This window comes from Rhinoderma darwinii, chromosome 3 (assembly GCF_050947455.1).
Source record: "Rhinoderma darwinii isolate aRhiDar2 chromosome 3, aRhiDar2.hap1, whole genome shotgun sequence".
In the NCBI taxonomy this organism is placed as follows: domain Eukaryota; kingdom Metazoa; phylum Chordata; class Amphibia; order Anura; family Rhinodermatidae; genus Rhinoderma; species Rhinoderma darwinii.
In genome coordinates, this window is record NC_134689.1 from 115,693,642 (window position 1) to 115,712,230 (window position 18,589).

The 18,589-nt window shown below is 42.9% G+C and overlaps 1 protein-coding gene across 1 annotated transcript in view; it reads left to right on the forward strand.

Annotated features, from left to right (window-relative positions):
• AFAP1L1 (actin filament associated protein 1 like 1) overlaps window positions 1–18,344 on the forward strand; it is a 73,705-nt gene extending 55,361 nt beyond the window's left edge. The window contains exons 13-18 of the mRNA XM_075856596.1: window positions 1,388–1,454; window positions 1,595–1,709; window positions 2,919–3,083; window positions 4,249–4,430; window positions 14,916–15,035; window positions 17,573–18,344. Of these exons, the coding sequence (XP_075712711.1) occupies window positions 1,388–1,454; window positions 1,595–1,709; window positions 2,919–3,083; window positions 4,249–4,430; window positions 14,916–15,035; window positions 17,573–17,596 (673 nt within the window). The 3' untranslated portion in view covers window positions 17,597–18,344. The remainder of the gene's footprint in view (window positions 1–1,387; window positions 1,455–1,594; window positions 1,710–2,918; window positions 3,084–4,248; window positions 4,431–14,915; window positions 15,036–17,572) is intronic.
• The last annotated feature ends 245 nt before the right edge of the window (window positions 18,345–18,589 follow it).

The following is an 18,589-nucleotide window of genomic DNA, read 5'->3' on the forward strand; positions in this document are numbered from 1 at the left end:
GTTTCGTAAAGAGGGACAATGGAAGCGGCGCGCATAGCAAATGTTTCCCCTGTTAGGCCATGCCTCTAACTCCGCCCATTCAGCCCACACAGTGCAATGCTCCCATAGAATCCCCTACACAGTATAATGCCTCTATAGCTGACCCCCCACACTGTATAATACCCCATAGTGTCTTCAACACAGTATAATGCCCCCACTGCTACCCCAACACAGTATAATACCCCAATATACTCTGTGGGATGTACTAATGCCCCCATAGTACCTCCCATACAGTGTAATGCCCCATAGCTGCCCCCACAAAATATAATGCCCCCATAGTTGCACCCGTACAGTATAATGCCCACACAGATGCCCCATACAGTATAGTGCTCCATAGCTGCCCCCATACAGTATAATACCCCCATAGCTGCACTGAATCACTGGCCTTAGTGCTGAGGCCAGCGATTGGCTGCAGCGTAACGTGACCAATTAAGGATCTGAAACATCATATATTACAAATTAAAGGGGTTTTCCCCACAAACACATGTATCCCTAATCCACAGGATAAGGGGTTAAATGTGTGATCACTGGGGCCCCTAGCAATGAGGAAAACGGGGGACCAAAAGTCCCCCGAAGTGCTACATAAGAATGGAGCGCTGGTGCTCACGCTCAGCCAGCGCTCCATTAATGGTCGAGCATGCGCACTACCCCTACATTCTTATGGAGCACTTCGAGGGACTTTCGGTTCCCAATTCTCCTCATCGCTGGGGGTCCAAGTGGTCAGACCCACAGCGATCACACATGTATCCCATATCCTGTGAATTAGGGATACATGTTTGTGAGAAACCCCCTTTAACTCCATATGGGGCATGATTCACTCGGGCCTTTTTATATTTAAGAAGCCAGTGCCTGAAAAAACTAGCGTTTCTAAAATCATAAAATAAATGTCATTCATTTTATGTTTTTAGAAACGCTAGTGTCTCCAGGCACTCTGTTATTTTTTTACTCCAATTTTTACACTTTTCTCTACTCACAGTAGTCTGTCTGTTTTTTGGGTGACCGGTGGCTCGGTGCCGTGCTGCCTGTTGAGCGCGCGTCCCGCTCCCTTACTCTGGGCACACAACGCAATTTCACCGAGCGACGTACTCACGCTGGGCCTGACTCGTGAGCTGCCTGCAGTGAGTAAGGTCAATATAAGCTAATTCAATTTGCTTTACGTTGACCTTTACGGAGGGGAGTGGGGCGTGGCTGGCCACAGGGAGACGGAGTCTGTGACTCAAAGGGGCATAGCGGGACATTTTTCAGACCTCCCGGGACGGCGGGACAGCGGTTAAAAACCGTGACTGTCCTGCTGGATCCGGGACGGTTGGGAGCTATGCTAACAGCATATATCATTCCTTACTTTTAGGTGGGCAAAATCCTCACACAGCGGCAGCAGTGACTCTCGAGTCTATGATGATGTGGCCTATGAAAAGGTAAGTACTGAGCCGAGTGTTGAAATAAGGCGTTTTCTACAGAATACATGGCACTATGTTTTTATAGTTGATTGCATTCTATATTGTGTCCAGTAGTGGGAGCCAATGTACTTTATTTCAACCACTATTCCTGTTTTCAGGTTGAAGACCCTAAACGCACACAAGGAGGAACACAAGTGAAGCGCCATGCGTCGTCTTGTAGTGAGAAATCCCGCAGGTTGGACCCTGAAATTAAAGTCAAACGCCATGCGTCAAGTAAGCGCTACACATTAAAAGCTACTAAATATTTATTATTACAAGCTCTAGTATGCAACTAACCCTAAAAACAGAAAGTAATGATGTTAAATCTAACAAAAGAAAGAAGCCTATGCCGAGATATGATTTCTTGAAATTACAGGCACAAAATCTGCAGATGCAGTACTAAGAGATGCTGATGACAACAGTATCTGGCAGGTGCAGTGCTGTCATGTACACCTTCCATTAGTTCAAATTACCAGAGTGTAGAGCGGGTATAAAGACATGAATGGGCACTGTGTAATGCTTAATTTCCCCTGTGGTGGCGCTGCAGGTAAATTGAAAACTTACTGACAGATTTCCCCACAGATAACAACTGATTGCTAAGGTTCCCAACAGGGAGGGGACTTTATCAGCTTATTGTCAAAGGACCCTTCCAACAAGTAGGAAATGTCCAAAGCTGAGAACCCCTTTAATGAGAAAATAATAAATAACAATGTGTCATTCTTCCGCATGCCTTGTTTGCCTTTATGGTAAATACAAGAAGGCCAGGAATGGACAGACACACTAACTATCTGCGGAGTGCACAATCTATGCCCTGAATAAAGCAACTACGGTATAAGTATCAGAGAAAACCCGAAATGCACATCCAGAATTATATCAAAGCAATAAGAAAAACAAATGGGAAGACAAACAAGTTGAAAACGTTGTATACAAAAATACAGACAGTGATCCACAATAAGATACACCGCACAGTGTGCAAAAAACCCAGACTAGATCAGACCTGCTGGACTACATGAGAAACCCCAATAAGGATCCCACTTCAATGCATATAACATTTCCTAAAATAGGATAAGATCTTCAACAAATATGACATACAATGCAAAAAGGCAAAAACCTGAAACATCTTAAGAATCAGACAATAGACACAAGCCCAGCAGGGGGGCACACACTAATCGGGCTGTTCTTTGTTTTTTAGTGTGCGCTCCCCTGCCAGGCTTCTATCTATTGTCTGATTCTTATGATGTGCATTTTTGCATTGTATGTCACATTCCTTGTTTTTGTGGATCACTGTATTTTTGTATACAACGTCTCCCCTTTTTTTTTTCGTGTCAATAAAATGTTGTTATTGCTTTGATATAATTCTGGATGTGCATGTTGGTTTTTTGCCCTGCTTTCTCTGGTAGATCTATGGTAAAAACAGCCCTATATAAGCTCTATCTTTTTCAGATGCCAACCAGTACAAATATGGTAAAACCAGAGCCGAGGAAGATGCACGTATGTTTGTGATAGAAAAAGAACGTCTGGAAAAGGAGAAAGAAGCGATCAGAAACAAGCTGGTAGCACTGAGGAAAGAAAGAAGAGAAGTCAAGGAGATGTTGAAGAATAGCATAGGTAATAAGTAAAACAAATGTGACAGCTTTTATTGTATGAATTCAAATTGTATTCATTAGTGAAGATCCACAAAATGTTAAAATACCTCTGTAGCACATTTCTGGGGTTTGATTTCTTATTTAAAAAGAACCTATCTTAAAAAAGGTATTATGCTGGTAGATATTTAATAGTAATGTGTTCCAATTCTTTACAGATTTAAGTGGTTCTACAGGATTAGAACATGATTGCCTTTGTCCATAAACAGCACCACACCTGTATATAAGTTGTGTCTAGTATTGCAACTCCACTCCATATAGGAGGTTGTTGAGCTGCAATACCACACACAACCTGTGGACAGGTGTGGCAGTTGTCTTGTTTTTCTAATCCCGGACAATAACTTTAATTTTCATGATGGAATATAACAGGTATTGTAACTGGTGTTTATACACTCAAATATGGGTCTAGTCACACTTTAGGTGGATTATGAAAAAATAAACCCGTGAGTTGGTCAAAAGTTGTATGTACTACCTATGACCCACTCCCTCAATTTCTGAAAAATCATAGATATCTTCCTTTCTAATTTATCCGTAAGAAAACAAAGACAGCAAAGTTATTTCATCCTAGCCCATGAAGTGCCTGTATTTGTGCTAGGTGATACAGTGACTGACCATTAGCAAGACCCTTTGTAGCCCTAAAGTATTCGGTATCTACCTAGGTTGATATGTTGTTCGGGTAGTTGCTGCACTATGTCACTTTTTCCGCAAAGCTGCATTATAAAGATATATATTCTTAATATTACACAGGCCAATGATCGGGCAAACGAGCCTTTATATGAACGCTTGTTACCAATCGTTGCCCGTTTGTATACAGGGCAATGATCAGCCGATGAACAAGCAAAGGCTTGTTCATCGGCTGATCTGCTCTTTTATGCAGCATTAACAATCATCGCTGTCGGCAGCAAATCTCCCTATGTAAACAGAGATGCGATGCCGACATGATCAAAATGTATGGGAACAAGTGATCGGAGTAACGAGCGCTCGTCCCAAGACATAAGCAATCATTGCTCCATGTGAAAGGAGCAAAAGAACGCCAACCAACGAGCTGTCTCCTTGATTGGCGCTTGTTTAAACGGCCCACTTCAGGCCTTGTAATAGGACCCTAACTCATGTTTACTCTTTATGTTCAGGAAAGCAGCAGCAGGATCTAGAGACAAGGTTAGCCTTATTAGAAGAACAGTGTAAGAACAACGAAAAGAGCCGTGTAGATTTGGAGCTACAACTTGCAGAAGTAAAGGAGAATCTGAAGAAGTCCCTAGCTGGAGGTCCATCTCTCGGGTTATCAGTGACCGGCAAGGCAGAGAATCTGGTTGTAAGTATTCTGGTTGTTGCTTTTCATACAGATTTTTGCCAGTTAGTTTTTCTTTAATTAACTTGATTGTTGTCGGCCCCACTGCAAACTGTATTCTACAGTCAGATGGTCAATGTTCAATGATTATGCTTGACATGGCTCCGGCCAGAATAATACTGTGTCTGAATAAATTATATACAAGAAATACGTTGCTATGATATACAATTCAGGCTTAACGGGCCGACATAATATTTAGTATTGGTTGGCCAGTGATACAAGCGTGTTGTGAACCCATTGTGCTGTCAACGGATTTGGCTTGGGGCTAATCCAGGAAGAAAAGTCTAAGGGATTCCCAGGTGATTACCATTTAACCTCCTAAAGATTTGGACTGACTGCTAGGAATTCCCAGGTCGCTACCCCCAGAGTAGACTCTGTTGGCAATGGTTGACATGAACAGACAAAAAGTTTCCAAATAGTAGGCAAGAACACGGTCAATACAGGGAGAGGGCAGGGCAGGAGGACAGATGGTCACTCACTGTAAGATCAGCCAGAGGTGAAGACAGCAAGAATATGGTCATAACAGGAGACAGGTAGAAGGCTATGGAAGGCGGCAGACAAGATGTGGTCAAAGTACAGGCAACAGTAAATCTAATAAAATAATCCGGCACGAAAATTAGCGAAACAGGTATTATCAGGCTCAGATCAAAGGAATAGGGTACTTTAAAAGCTATGTAAACCTTTGAAGACTTTTTAAAAAATAATAATGTATTATAGTGTTTAATTAGGATCTGTCACCAGTTTATAACTGCCCTATCTCCTACCTAGTCTAATAGGCGCTTTGATGTAGATAAGTACTGTTTTTTTTGTTTTTTTAAATGTTTATTTTTTACCAAGTTATAAACATTTTAAGATAGTAGTTATCTACATCAAAGCGCCTTTTAGATTAGGTAGGAGATGGGGCAGTTATAAACTGGTTACAGAGCCTCTTTAATGCAACTTTGTAATTGTTTTTTTTATTTAAAAAATGTTTTACTTTTTGAGATACAGCTTCTATGTATCCTGGATACATAGAAGCTGTATCTTGTGCTTAAACCCGAATCCGTCATATCAGCTTTAAAACGCAGCATCCACCTGTTATCGATCACATCTATGAACTTTGATGTGATCAGTAACAAGTGGATCACATGCACGTACCGCTGCTGTCACCGAAGTTGTCAGTCCTGCTTACCTGACGGATTCGGGTTTCAGTGCAAGATACAGCTTCTATGTATCCAGAATACATGGAAGCTGTATATCAAAAATTTATAAAATGTTTTAATAAAAAACAATTACAAAGTTGCAATAAACACTATGCTACAATAAAAAAATGTCAATTTTTTTTTTAAAACTAAAACAAAGTCTGCAAAAGGTTTACACAGCCTTTAAGTACTCTGGGAAACCTGTGTGAATTGGCAAATGCTGGCCTTTTAAGGCAGGAGGAGTCAGGGCGCGCACACACTGGTTGTGGACTGAGAGCAGATATTCCCATGTTTACCACCTTTAAATGAGCGCCGATTGACAATACATCTTGTCGGTCGGTGCTCGTTTGCTCTATTTGGATCAGGGGTCTCAAACTCGGCCGGGTAAGTGGGCCACATATAGAAAAAATGGGAAGTTGACGGGTCGCATTACTTTCAAATTTGATACAATACAAAATTATTGTTAATCAATTAGTTATTTGAACTACTATAACACTATATTACTAGAATAATAATGCTACATTACTATAATAATAGCGCTAGGTTTAAAATTTGAGAGAATTCTCCACATGCTTATTTCAACAATCCAGTTTTCCAGTTTAAGTGTTGCTAAATGCAGTCCGGCGGCTCAGTTAGCAGTGTTTGGCAGACACACATGTCAAGATTGGGCAGCCCCTTTTTAGATCGTGCCATAGTGCCACAGTGCCCTCTGTGGATGCTGCCACAGTGCCCCCTGTGGATGCTGCCACAGTACCCCCTGTAGATGCTGCCACAGAGTCCTCTGTAGATAATGCCTCAGTGCCCTCTGTAGATAATGCCACAGTGCCCTCTGTAGATAATGCCACAGTGCCCTCTGTAGATAATGCCACAGTGCCCTCTGTAGATAATGCCACAGTGCCCTCTGTAGATAATGCCACAGTGCCCTCTGTAGATAATGCAACACACCCCTAGATAATGCCACAGTGTTCTCTGTAGATGCTGCCACAGTGTCCTCTGTAGATGCTGCCACATTGCCCTCTGTAGATGCTGCCACAGTGCCCTTTGTAGATGCTGCCACAGTGCCCTTTGTAGATGCTGCCACAGTGCCCTTTGTAGATGCTGCCACAGTGCCCTCTGTAGATGCTGCCACAGTGCCCTCTGTAGATGCTGCCACAGTGCCCTCTGTAGATGCTGCCACAGTGCCCTCTGCAGATGCTGCCACAGTGCCCCCCGCAGATGCTGCCACAGTGCCCTCAGCAGATGCTGCCACAGTGCCCTCAGCAGATGCTGCCACAGTGCCCTCAGCAGATGCTGCCACAGTGCCCTCCGCAGATGCTGCCACAGTGCCCTCCACAGATGCTGCCACAGTGCCCTCTGCAGATAATGCCACACACACCCCAAGTAGAGAGCTCCATTGGGGCTCCCTCTAGGAGTGGAATCCCCAGCCAAAGCGTTGCCGACGCTTTGGCTGGGGATTCCTCTACTGTTGGAGCCCCTGACGTCACTGTCCATACACAGTGATGTCAGGGGATCCTCCTAGACCGGAATGTGATACCCGGGGCAACCCCGGAGCCGAAGTCCCGGAGCAGAGCACTAGTATAGGCTCTGCGCCGGAACTCTGGGGAAGCCATTAACATCAGTGTCCATATATGGACAGTGATGTCAGGGGCTTGCCCAGAGCTGGAGTCTCGGAGCAGAGCCGCTTCTAGCACTCTGCCTGGGATTCCAGCTCTGCTCCTGACATCACTGTCCATATATGGACATGGATGTCAGGGTCAACCAACCCCAGAGCTGGAGTCCCGGGCAGAGCTCTAGCAGGCTCTTCCTGGGACTCCAGCTGTGCTCCTGACATTACTGGGACTCCTGCTCTGAGGAAGCTCCTGACATCACTGTCGATGTATGGACAGCAATGTCAGAGGCTTCCACAGAGTCCCAGAGCAGAGACTATGCTAGCACTCTGCCCGGGACTCCAGCTCTGGGGAAGCCCCAGACATCGCTGTCCATATGTAGACAGCGATGTCAGACGATTCCACAGTCCCGGAGCAGAGCCTATACTAGCGCTCTGCCCGGGACTCCAGCTCCTGGGAAGCCCCAGGCATCGCTGTCCATACAAAGACACCGATGTCAGAAGATTCCACAGAGTCCCGGAGCAGAGCCTGTACTAGTGCTCTGCCCGGGACTCCACTCTGGGGAAGCCCCAGACATTGTGTGTCCAAACATGGACACCGATGTCAGAAGATTCCACAGAGTCCCGGAGCAGAGCCGATACTAGTGCTCTGCCCGGGACTCTGCTCTGTGGAACACCCTGACACACTGTCCATATATGGACAGCGATATCAGGGAATTCCACAGAGTCCCGGAGCAGAGCCGATACTAGCGCTCTGCCCGGGACTCCGCTCTGGGGAAGACCCTGATACACTGTCCATATATGGAAAGCGATGTCAGGGAATTCCACAGAGTCCCGGAGCAGAGCCGATACTAGCGCTCTGCCCGGGACTCCGATCTGGGGAAGACCCTGACACACTGTCCATATATGGACAGCGATGTCAGGGAATTCCACAGAGTCCCGGAGCAGAGACTATACTAGCGCTCTGCATGGGACTCCGGCTTTGGGGAAGCCCCAGACATCGCTGTTCATATGTAGACAGCGATGTCAGGGAATTCCAGAGTCCCGGAGCAGAGTCTGTACTAGCGCCTCTGTGTCCCGCGGGCCGCAGATGACAGCCCTAGGGGCCGCATGAGGCCCGCGGGCCGCGTGCTTGAGACCCCTGATTTAGATGGAGCAATGATCGTTTAGTAGGTTTACAAACGATCATTCCCTCATTCGACCCCATGCATTTGCATCATGTTGGCAGCACATCTCCCTATTTACACAGGGAGCTGTGCCACCAACGAACGACCATTTTTTTGGTCACATAAAAGGTGTGTTTGCTGGTTCATCAGCTGATATTTGACATGTTTACACAGGGCATTGATCGAGAGAGCGATCATATTGATCTGTGTAAAAGGGCTTTAAAGGTGTTTCCCATGAAGGACCTTTATAACCTATCCACAGGATAGGTGATAAATGTATGATCGCTGGAGGCCCTACCACTGGAAACCCCCACCGATCCCCGTTCCTTCTCACAGTACTATTCCAGTGAGGAGGCATTTGAATAAAGTGGTGGTCACATGTGTGCTGCCACTCCATTCAATGTCTAAGGGGTCGATGAACACAGCTAAGTACACTGGCTGTTTCCATTATTCCCATAGACTTTGAATGAAGAGGCAGCGCACATGCGCAACCCTCGTTCCATTCAAAATCCTGCAGTGAGGCTGAACATGGGTCGGGACACCAGTGATCATATTTTTATCAACTATTCTGTGAGTGATAAATGTGTATCTTATTTTTTTAAATCTGACATGGGTCACTTTATGTGGTAATAACTTGGGAATGCTTTTACTTATCCAAGTGATTCTGAGATTGTTTTCTCGTGACATATTGTACTTTATATTAGTGAAAAAATTTTGATCGATAAATTCAATATTTATTTGTGAAAAACAAAATTTCGAGAAAATTAGCATTTTTCTAAATTTAAATGTATCTGCTTGTAAGACAGATAGTAATACCATCCAAATAGTTACTAGTTTACATTTCTCATATGTCTACTTCATATATGCATCATTTTTTGAGTGTACTTTTATTTTTCTAGGACGTTACAAGGCTTAGAACTTTAGCAGCAATTTATTCAATTTTCAAGAAAATTTCAAAAGGCTATTTTTTCAGGGACCAGTTCAGTTCCGAAGTGGCTTTGAGGGTCTTATGGTTTAGAAAGTCCCCATAAATCACCCAATTTTAAAAACTGCACCCCTCAAAGTATTTAAAACAGCATTAAGAAAGCTTCTTTACCCCTTAGGGTATGTTCACACGATGAGAGGCATTTACGTGTGAAAAGACAGACTGTTAACAGCTGCCTCGTTTCACACGTAAGGGTATGTTCACACGCACTAATTACGGACGTAATTCGGGCGTTTTTGCCCCGAATTACGTCCGAAAATAGCGCCTCAATAGCGCTGACAAACATCTGCCCATTGAAAGCAATGGGCAGACGTTTGTCTGTTCACACGAGGCGTAATTTACGCGCCGCTGTCAAATGACGGCGCGTAAATAGCCGCCCGCGTCAAAGAAGTGACTTGTCACTTCTTTGGCCGTAATTGGAGCCGTTATTCATTGACTCCAATGAATAGCAGCGCCAATTACGTCCGTAATGGACGCGCCGTTCAAGCGCCTGCACATGCCGTTACGGCTTAAATTACGGGGATGTTTTCAGGCTGAAACATCCCCGTAATTTCAGCCGTTACGGACGCCCTCGTGTGAACATACCCTAAATGCTCCTCCTCGCATTTTGCGAGCCGTCTGAGACGCTCGTAAATCTTGAGCTGTGCTTCATTGAGTTCAATGAAGAACAGCTCAAATTACGTGGCAAAGAAGTGCCCTGCACTTCTTTGCCGAGGCAGTCCATTTACGCGTCGTCGTTTGACAGCTGTCAAACGACGACGCGTAAATTACAGGTTGTCTGCACAATACGTCGGCAAACCCATTCAAATGAATGGGCAGATGTTTGCCGACGTATTGCAGCCCTATTTTCAGACGTAAAACGAGGTATAATACGCCTCGTTTACGTCTGAAAATAGGTCGTGTGAACCCAGCCTTAGACGTTTCACAGGAATTAAAGCAATGTGGAGGAGCAATTTACACATTTCATTTTTTTTCCCGAAATTCATTGGTAATAAATTTTTTCCTGTAACACAGAAGATTTTACCAGAGAAACGCAGCACAATATTTATTGCCCAGACTCTTTGCTGTTTTTAGAGATATCCCATATATGGCCCTAGTGTGCTAATAGACTGAAACACAGCAAAGGAAATTATTTTGAAAATATTTAGAAAATATTTTAGGCACCATGTCAGATTTGAAAAGATCTTGTGGGGGCACATTATAGGGAAACCCCTCAAAAATACACAATTTTGGAAACTACACCACCCCAAGGAATTAATCTAGAGGCATAGTGAGCATTTTGATCCCACAGTTTTTCTTCCTAAATTTCTTTGAATTAAGCCATGAAAATGAAAATCAAGATTTTTTTCAAATAAAACATACAATGTTTTTATTCTTAGGCTGGGTTCACACGACCTATTTTCAGACGTAAACGAGGCGTATTATGCCTCGTTTTACGTCTTAAAATAGGGCTACAATACGTCGGCAAACATCTGCCCATTCATTTGAATGCTTTTGCCGACGTACTGTGCAGACGACTTGTCATTTACGCGTCGTCGTTTGACAGCTGTCAAACGACGACGCGTAAAAATACAGCCTCGTCAAAAGAAGTGCAGGACACTTCTTTCAGACGTAATTTGAGCCGTTCTTCATTGAACTCAATGAAGCACAGCTCAAAATTTACGGCTGTCAGAGAAGCCTCGCAAAATGCGAGGAGGAGGAATTACGGCTGAAACGAGGCAGCTGTTTTCTCCTGAAAACAGTCTAATTTCAGCCGTAAAAGCCTCTCATCGTGTGCACATACCCTTACAAAGAATAAAGGAGAAATTGCACCCCAACATTTGTAAAGCAATTTCTCCCAATTACGGAAATACCCCATATGTGGTCAAACTTATGTTTGAACACACGGCAGCCCTCAGAGGGGAAGGAGTGCCATTTGGCTTTTGTAGCTCAAATTTTGCTATAATGGTTATCGGTGCCATGTCGCATTTGCAAAGCCCCTGAGGGCCAAAAACAGTGGAAACCCCCCAAAAGTGACCCCATTTTGAAAACTACATCCCTTATGGAATATAGGGGTATAGTGAGCATTTTGACCCCACAGATTTTTTTGCAGAATTGGAAGTAAGCTGTCAAAATGAAAATCTAAATTTTTTCCCCTAAAATTTAGTTTTGGCTTAGATTTTTCTCATTTTCACAAGGGCTAAAGGAGAAAAAGTACCCCAATATTTGTAAAGCAATTTCTCCTGAGCACGGCAATACCCGATATATGGACATAAATTGGTGTTCATACCCACGGCAGGGTTTAGAATGGAAGAAGCATAGCTCAAATTTTGCTGGAATGCTTTGCGGCGCCATGTCACATTTGCAAAGCCCCTGCCAGACCAAATCAGTGGTATCCCCCCAAAAGTGACCCCATTTTGGAAACTAGACCCCTGAAGGAATTTATTGAGGGGTATAGTGAGCATTTTGACCCCACTGTTTTTTTTGCAGAATTTAGTGAAATTATGCTGTGAAATTGAAAATTACAGTTTTTCGAATAAAAAGTGGACATTTTCTATTTTTACAAGAAATAAAGGAGAAAATGCACCACAACATTTGAAAATCAATTTCTTCCGATTACGGCAATATCCCATGTGTGGTAATAAACTGCTTTTTTGACACACGGCAGGGCTCAGGAGGGAAGGAGCGACATTTGGCTTTTGAAGCTCAAGTTTGCTGGAATAGTTTTTGGGTGTCCTGTTGCATTTGCATAGCCCCTGAGGGACCAAAACAGTGGACACCCCCCAAAAGTGACCTCATTTTTGAAACTAAAGCCCTCAAGGAATTTATCGAGGGGTATACTGAGCATTTAGACCCCACAGGTTTTTTGCTGAACTTAGTGGAATAAGGCTGTGAAAATGAATATCAACACTTTTTACTCTAAATGTTGCATTTTTTCATTTCCATAATGGATAAAGGAGAAAAGCACCCCAACATTTGTAAAGCAATTTCTCCCGATTAAGGCAATACCCCACATGTGGTCATAAATGGCTGTTTGGACACACGGCAGGGCTCAGAAAAGCAGGAGCGCTATTTGGCATGCAGATTTTGCGGATTTGAATTTTGGGCGCCATGACACATTTGCAAAACCCTGAGGTACCAGAGTACAGTGGAAGCCCCCAAGAAGTGACCCAATTTTCGAAACTACACCCCTCAAGGCAGGGCTCAGAAGTGAAGAGCACCATGCACATTTGAGTCCTATTTTGGTGATTTTCACAGCATTGGCCAACTATTGCAGGGCTCTGAGGTCAAATAGTAAAACAAACCCCCAAGTAGTGACCCCTATCATGGAAACTACACCCCGTAGGGCATATTAAGGGGTGTAGTGAGGATTTTGACCCTACATGTTTTTTCATTAGAAATGAATGCCTAGCAGATGGTGCAATGTAAAAATTAAAATTTTCCATTGATATAGCATTTTAGTGCACAATATGTTGTGCTCAGTTTGTGCCACTGAAGACAAATACCTCATAAAATGTGGACATAAACTGCTGTTTGGGCACGCTGTAGGGTTCAAAAGGAAGGGAGCGCCATTCGGCCTTTGGAGCGCAGATTTTGCTTGGTAGATTTACTATTTGGCGATTTGCTGGTATTTCAGTTTATAATGTGGCGGCATATGTAATCTGTGCGGAATACATCAGAGCAAATGAGAGGGTATAATAATACGGTAAATAAATAATAATTTATAGATATGTGGCCAGTGTCACACTGATAAATGGTGCCCAATCTTATTTGCTTTTGGAACGCTCTGCACATTTTGTGTCGCCATATTCTGAGAGCCAGAACCATTTTTTTTTTCTCCACCGGAGCTGTGTGAGGGCTTATTTGTTGCTGGACAATCTGTAGTTTTCATTGTTACCATTTTGGGATACATGTGATTTTTTTTTTATCTCATTTTATTCACATTTTTTTTTTTACAATGTTCACCGTGGGCTATAAATGACATTTTACTTTATTCTCTGGGTCGATACGATTACGACGATACCATATGTATATAGTTTTTTTTATGTTTTACCGCGTTTGCACAATAAAATCACTAGGCATTCATTTCTAATGAAAAAACATGTAGGGTCAAAATCCTCACTACACCCCTTAATATGCCCTACGGGGTGTAGTTTCCATGATAGGGGTCACTACTTTGGGGTTTGTTTTACTATTTGACCTCAGAGCCCTGCAATAGTTGGCCAATGCTGTGAAAATAAATTTTTTGTGTCACCATTTTCTGAGGGCCATAACTTTTTTTATTTTTCATTTTTTCAAAAGCTGTGCAGGGGCTTGTTTTTTGCGGGACGGGTTATAGTTTTTATTGGTACTGTTTTGGGGTAAATGCGACTATTTGATAATTTTTTATTCTATGTTTTGTGAGGGGTGGTGACCAAAAAAATGGTGATTCCGGCATTGTTTTTTATTCATTTTTTGCGGTGTTCCCCATGCGTGAAAAATAACATAATAGTTTTACAGGTTGGGTCGTTATAAATGTGGTCATACCAAATATGTGTACTTTTTTTTTTTAACGTTTTCATTTTTTTCCTATGATAAAAGACTTCTTATAGGAAAAAAGGCAGTGTTTGTTTATTTGTAACTTGAAACTTTTATTTTTACACTGTTATTCAACATTTTTATAAATTTTTTGTTTTGTCCCACTAGGGGATTTGAAGGCCTGTACTTCTGTGCTTTACTCTAATACATTGCACTACCCACGTAGTACAATGCATTAGAGCTGTCAGTTATTCACTGACAGCAAGCCTATTAGGCCCTGCCTCCTAATTGGCTTCCATATGTGGCAGACCAGAAGGCCATTATTAGGCCACCAGTTGCCATAGCAACGATCGGCAATGCTGCGCATTGCAGCGATGCCAAATGGCTAAAAAACACTAAAAACCATCTCAAAACCACTAAAAACCATCTAAAGGGTTAATGGCAGGGATCGGAGCTAGCTCCGTTCCCTGCCATTACAGCATGGTGTCAGCTGTAACATACAGCTGACACCAGCGGCTGATGTCGCAGGCTCAGCTTCTGAGCCTGCGCCATCTTGTTTCTGGGGACGGAACAGGCTTCCATACTTGGCAGACAGGAGGCCCATTGTTAGGCATCCAGTCTGCCAGAGCAGCCATCGGAACCCCGCTATTACATCGCTGGGTTCCGATCTGCTAGTAAAATCCCGTAGATGCAGCGCTGGCATTTGAGCGCTGCATTTAAGGGGTTAATCGGCCAGATCAGAGGCTAGCTCCGGCCCTGGCCATGCAGCAGGGTGTCAGCTGTAATATACAGCCGACACACGCTGGCGATGATGCGGGCTTAGCTTCTGAGCCCGCATCATCATCATCCCGTACTACTATGTTGCTTTGCCTTAAGATCTTGGTGACAGCAAAGGAATAGTATGTGACATGTCGCCAAGAGGTTAAAGGTAGTTCAACTCTTGCTCTAAAGAACCAGCCTTAATTTTGTGTGTATTCTGACAATGTGAATGAACATTAACTTTTCTCTCTGCAGCCACCAAAAACCCAACAAGAAAGTGAGCGTCCTATGCCGGTCAACAGTGCAGCAGAGTTAAGACACAGAGCCCCATCCATAGTGACGACCAACAAAGGGAAAGTGCTCCAAAAGGCCAAGGTTTGTTATGTTACTACAACTAAGGCCTCATGCACACGACCGTAAAAACTCCTGTTATTACGGGTCGTAATTACGACCCGTAATAACGGGCTCATAGACTTCTATTGGCCACGGGTATCTTCCCGTTTTCTTACGGGAAGGTGCCCGTGCCATTGAAAAAGATAGAACATGTCCTATTTCAGGCCGTGATAACGGCACGGGCAGCCCATAGAAGTCTATGGAGCTCCCGTAATGACGCGTGGCTACATGTGTGCACCCGTCATTACGGCAGCGTTGCTAGGCGACGTCATTAATCACTGTCCAGGGTGCTGAAAGAATTAACTGATCGGCAGTAACTCTTTCAGCACCCTGGACAGTGAATTCCGATCAGAATATAGAGCAACCTGTAAAAAAAAAAATAAAAAAGACGTTCATACTTACCGAGAACTTCCTGCTTCCTCCAGTCCGGTCTCCCGGCCGTTGCCTTGGTGGCGCGTCCCTCTCGACATCCGGCCCGACATCCCTGGATGACGTTTCAGCCCATGTGACCGCTGCAGCCAATCACAGGCCAATCACAGGTCAATCACAGGCTGCAGCGGTCACATGGACTGCCGCGTCATCCAGGGATGTCGGGCTGGATATCAAGAGAGGGATGCGTCACCAAGGCAATGGCCGGGTAAGTATGAATTTATTTTACTTTTACCTCGGAAAGGGCTGCCCCTTCTCTCCATCCTGCACTGATAGAGAGAAGGGGCTGCCGATTAGTGCAGTGCAATTTTGCATCGAAAACGTGCCCGTAAATACGGGTGGAATACTGGTGACACCGGAACCATATTTACGGGCACGGGTCCGTAAATACTGGTGCAAAACGGGTCGAATACGTGTGACACCGGACCCGTATTTACGCCAGTATTTACGGGTGGGAAAAAATACGGTTGTGTGCATGAGGCCTAAAGGATTGTTTTCCAACAGACCAGCCACTATGGTCATGTCAACTGTTCCATCCAACAGGACTTCTTGCAAATGATTATCTGTTGTACTGATATTTTGATGCATTTGCCAAAATAAGTGATCTATTTGTAGGTGGGCTAATAAAAAGGCAATTCAAAAATTCATCAGAAATATTACTTATATTACATGGTATGTCTATGAGACCCTACTGTAATGTATATAGGAAGTATGCTGAAGCTATATTTCGGAGAATTATTCAAGTTTTCTAGTGTAAAAAACAGAAAGTGTATGTTTCGGCACAACAGACAGGAAGACAATGAATATATCGATCAAGTTTTATTTCAATTGAAGGCTTGAGAATAAAAAACGGGGCATCCCTGAGGCTATTGGTGTATTAAAACAAGCAAAAACGTCCATGCCTGGTGTAATAATTTTAACCATACACAGAGATGAAAAGATTTAGGGTGATATACTGAACCCAAAAAGGGTTTTAAGGCTCTCTCCAATCTTCCTAAATGTGAGTGCAATTCTATATTATAAACATCACAATGGTATAAATAACTACATAAGGCACGGACATCTTTGTTCAAGTTTTCTAGTGAGCTAATGTTATAAGATGTGAATATTAATGTTATAAGCAGTGATCCATTACAGAATGCTACATTAAAGAGGCTCTGTCACCACATTATAAGTGCCCTATCTCCTATATAAGGAGATCGGCGCTATAATGTAGGTGACAGTAATGATTTTTATTTAGAAAAGTGATCTATTTTAAACCACTTTATGAGCGATTTTTAGCTTTATGCTAATGAGTTTCTTAATGCCCAAGTGGGCGTGTTTTACTTTAGACCAAGTGGGCGTTGTACAGAGGAGTGTATGACGCTGACCAATCAGCGTCATACACTTCTCTCCATTCATTTACACTGCACTAGCGATATAGCTATATCGTTATGTGCAGCTACATACACATACACTAACATTACTGCAGTGTCCTGATAACGAATATACATCACTACCAGCCAGGACGTGATGTGTATTCAGAATCCTGACACGTCCGTAGCGTCTCTGTGAGATTTACAGCAAGGCAAACGTAATCTCGCGAGATTACGATGTAACCTGTCATTTCAAACGAGATTAAATTTGCCTTGCTGTAAATATCACAAAACAGATTAAGAAGTGTCAGGAGTCTGAATACACATGACGTCCTGGCTGGAGGTAATGTATATTCATTATCAGGACACTGCAGTAATGTTAGTGTTTGTGTATGTGGCTGCACATAGCGATATAACTATATCGCTAGTGCAGTGTAAATGAATGGAGAGAAATGCATGACGCTGATTGGTCAGCGTCATACACTCCTAAAAACACGCCCACTTGGGCATTAAGAAACTCATTAGCATAAAGCTAAAAATTGCTCATAAAGTGGTAAAAATAGATTGTTTTTCTAAATAAAAAGCATTACTGTCACCTACATTACAGCGCCGATCTCCTTATATAGGAGATAGGCCACTTATAATGTGGTGACAGAGTCTCCTTAATGTGTCTTATGTCACTGTTTATTCAACTATATAATATTAAAATACTAATATTCTACTAATTTATTTCAGGAGTGGGAAATGAAGAAATCATAAATTCACAAATATCTTCTATATGAAAAACAATTCAGGAATCTGGTGAACATGAAGCCTCTGTCAAATGCATAGGGCTTATCAGAGAAAAAGTAAAGAGATGGATAAGGCAAAGAATGAGCACTGAACTATGGTGATAACCGGAATTGGCATCTTGTAACTTCTAAAGGATGTATATGATTAGTTGTTATACTAAAACAGGGTTTAATATAAAATAAACTATTTTTAAACTATGGTCATTGGAACATCAGCTCATCATATTGTACAAGGGCCCAGTGATGCAAGTTGAGGCTTGGAAGTATCTACCCTTAATGGTCAAAGTAAGTCAATGAATCTGGATTTTGAAGGAGAAGGAAAGACGAGCACCTCATTTATGAAAAAAATAAATATTAGAAACTATAAGAAATATTGAGTAAGAACTATCCTCTGTTTACAGGGCATAGCCTCTGTACTGTGAATGTCTATAACATCGTTCTCTAATAGTCTACTGGAAATTGCCACTTAAATGACTGGCCCCAGAAGGGTGAAAGCTGCATAGAGTAATTGCTCACTGCTTTTCTGTAGCTATGTATAATTCTAAAATACAAATGCTAGGAATATGTTCTCCTAAAATTACATTTTACAGGACATCTACATATTGACCCAACTCTCATTTGCATCATGAACACTTGGAGTGGTATTTAGCTGGTCATATATGGTGAGATGTCCCACCAAAACCTGTCATTACGAAGACATGTTCACTTCCTTAGACCCACCCCAACATGTCGGTGAGAAGGGGCGGATACAGTCATCACACATCATTTGCCCATACATGATCCAGAGTTCTTGGGCCACTAGAGAAAAATATTCTGAGGACAACCCTCCATTTAAACAGATGTGCCCAACCACTTATTATTACATAGTAAACTTTGCTGTTAATATTACACACGAAGGAGATGCTGTATCATTAATAAAGTGTAAAAGGTTACTTGCAACTCACACTATAAGAAATAGACT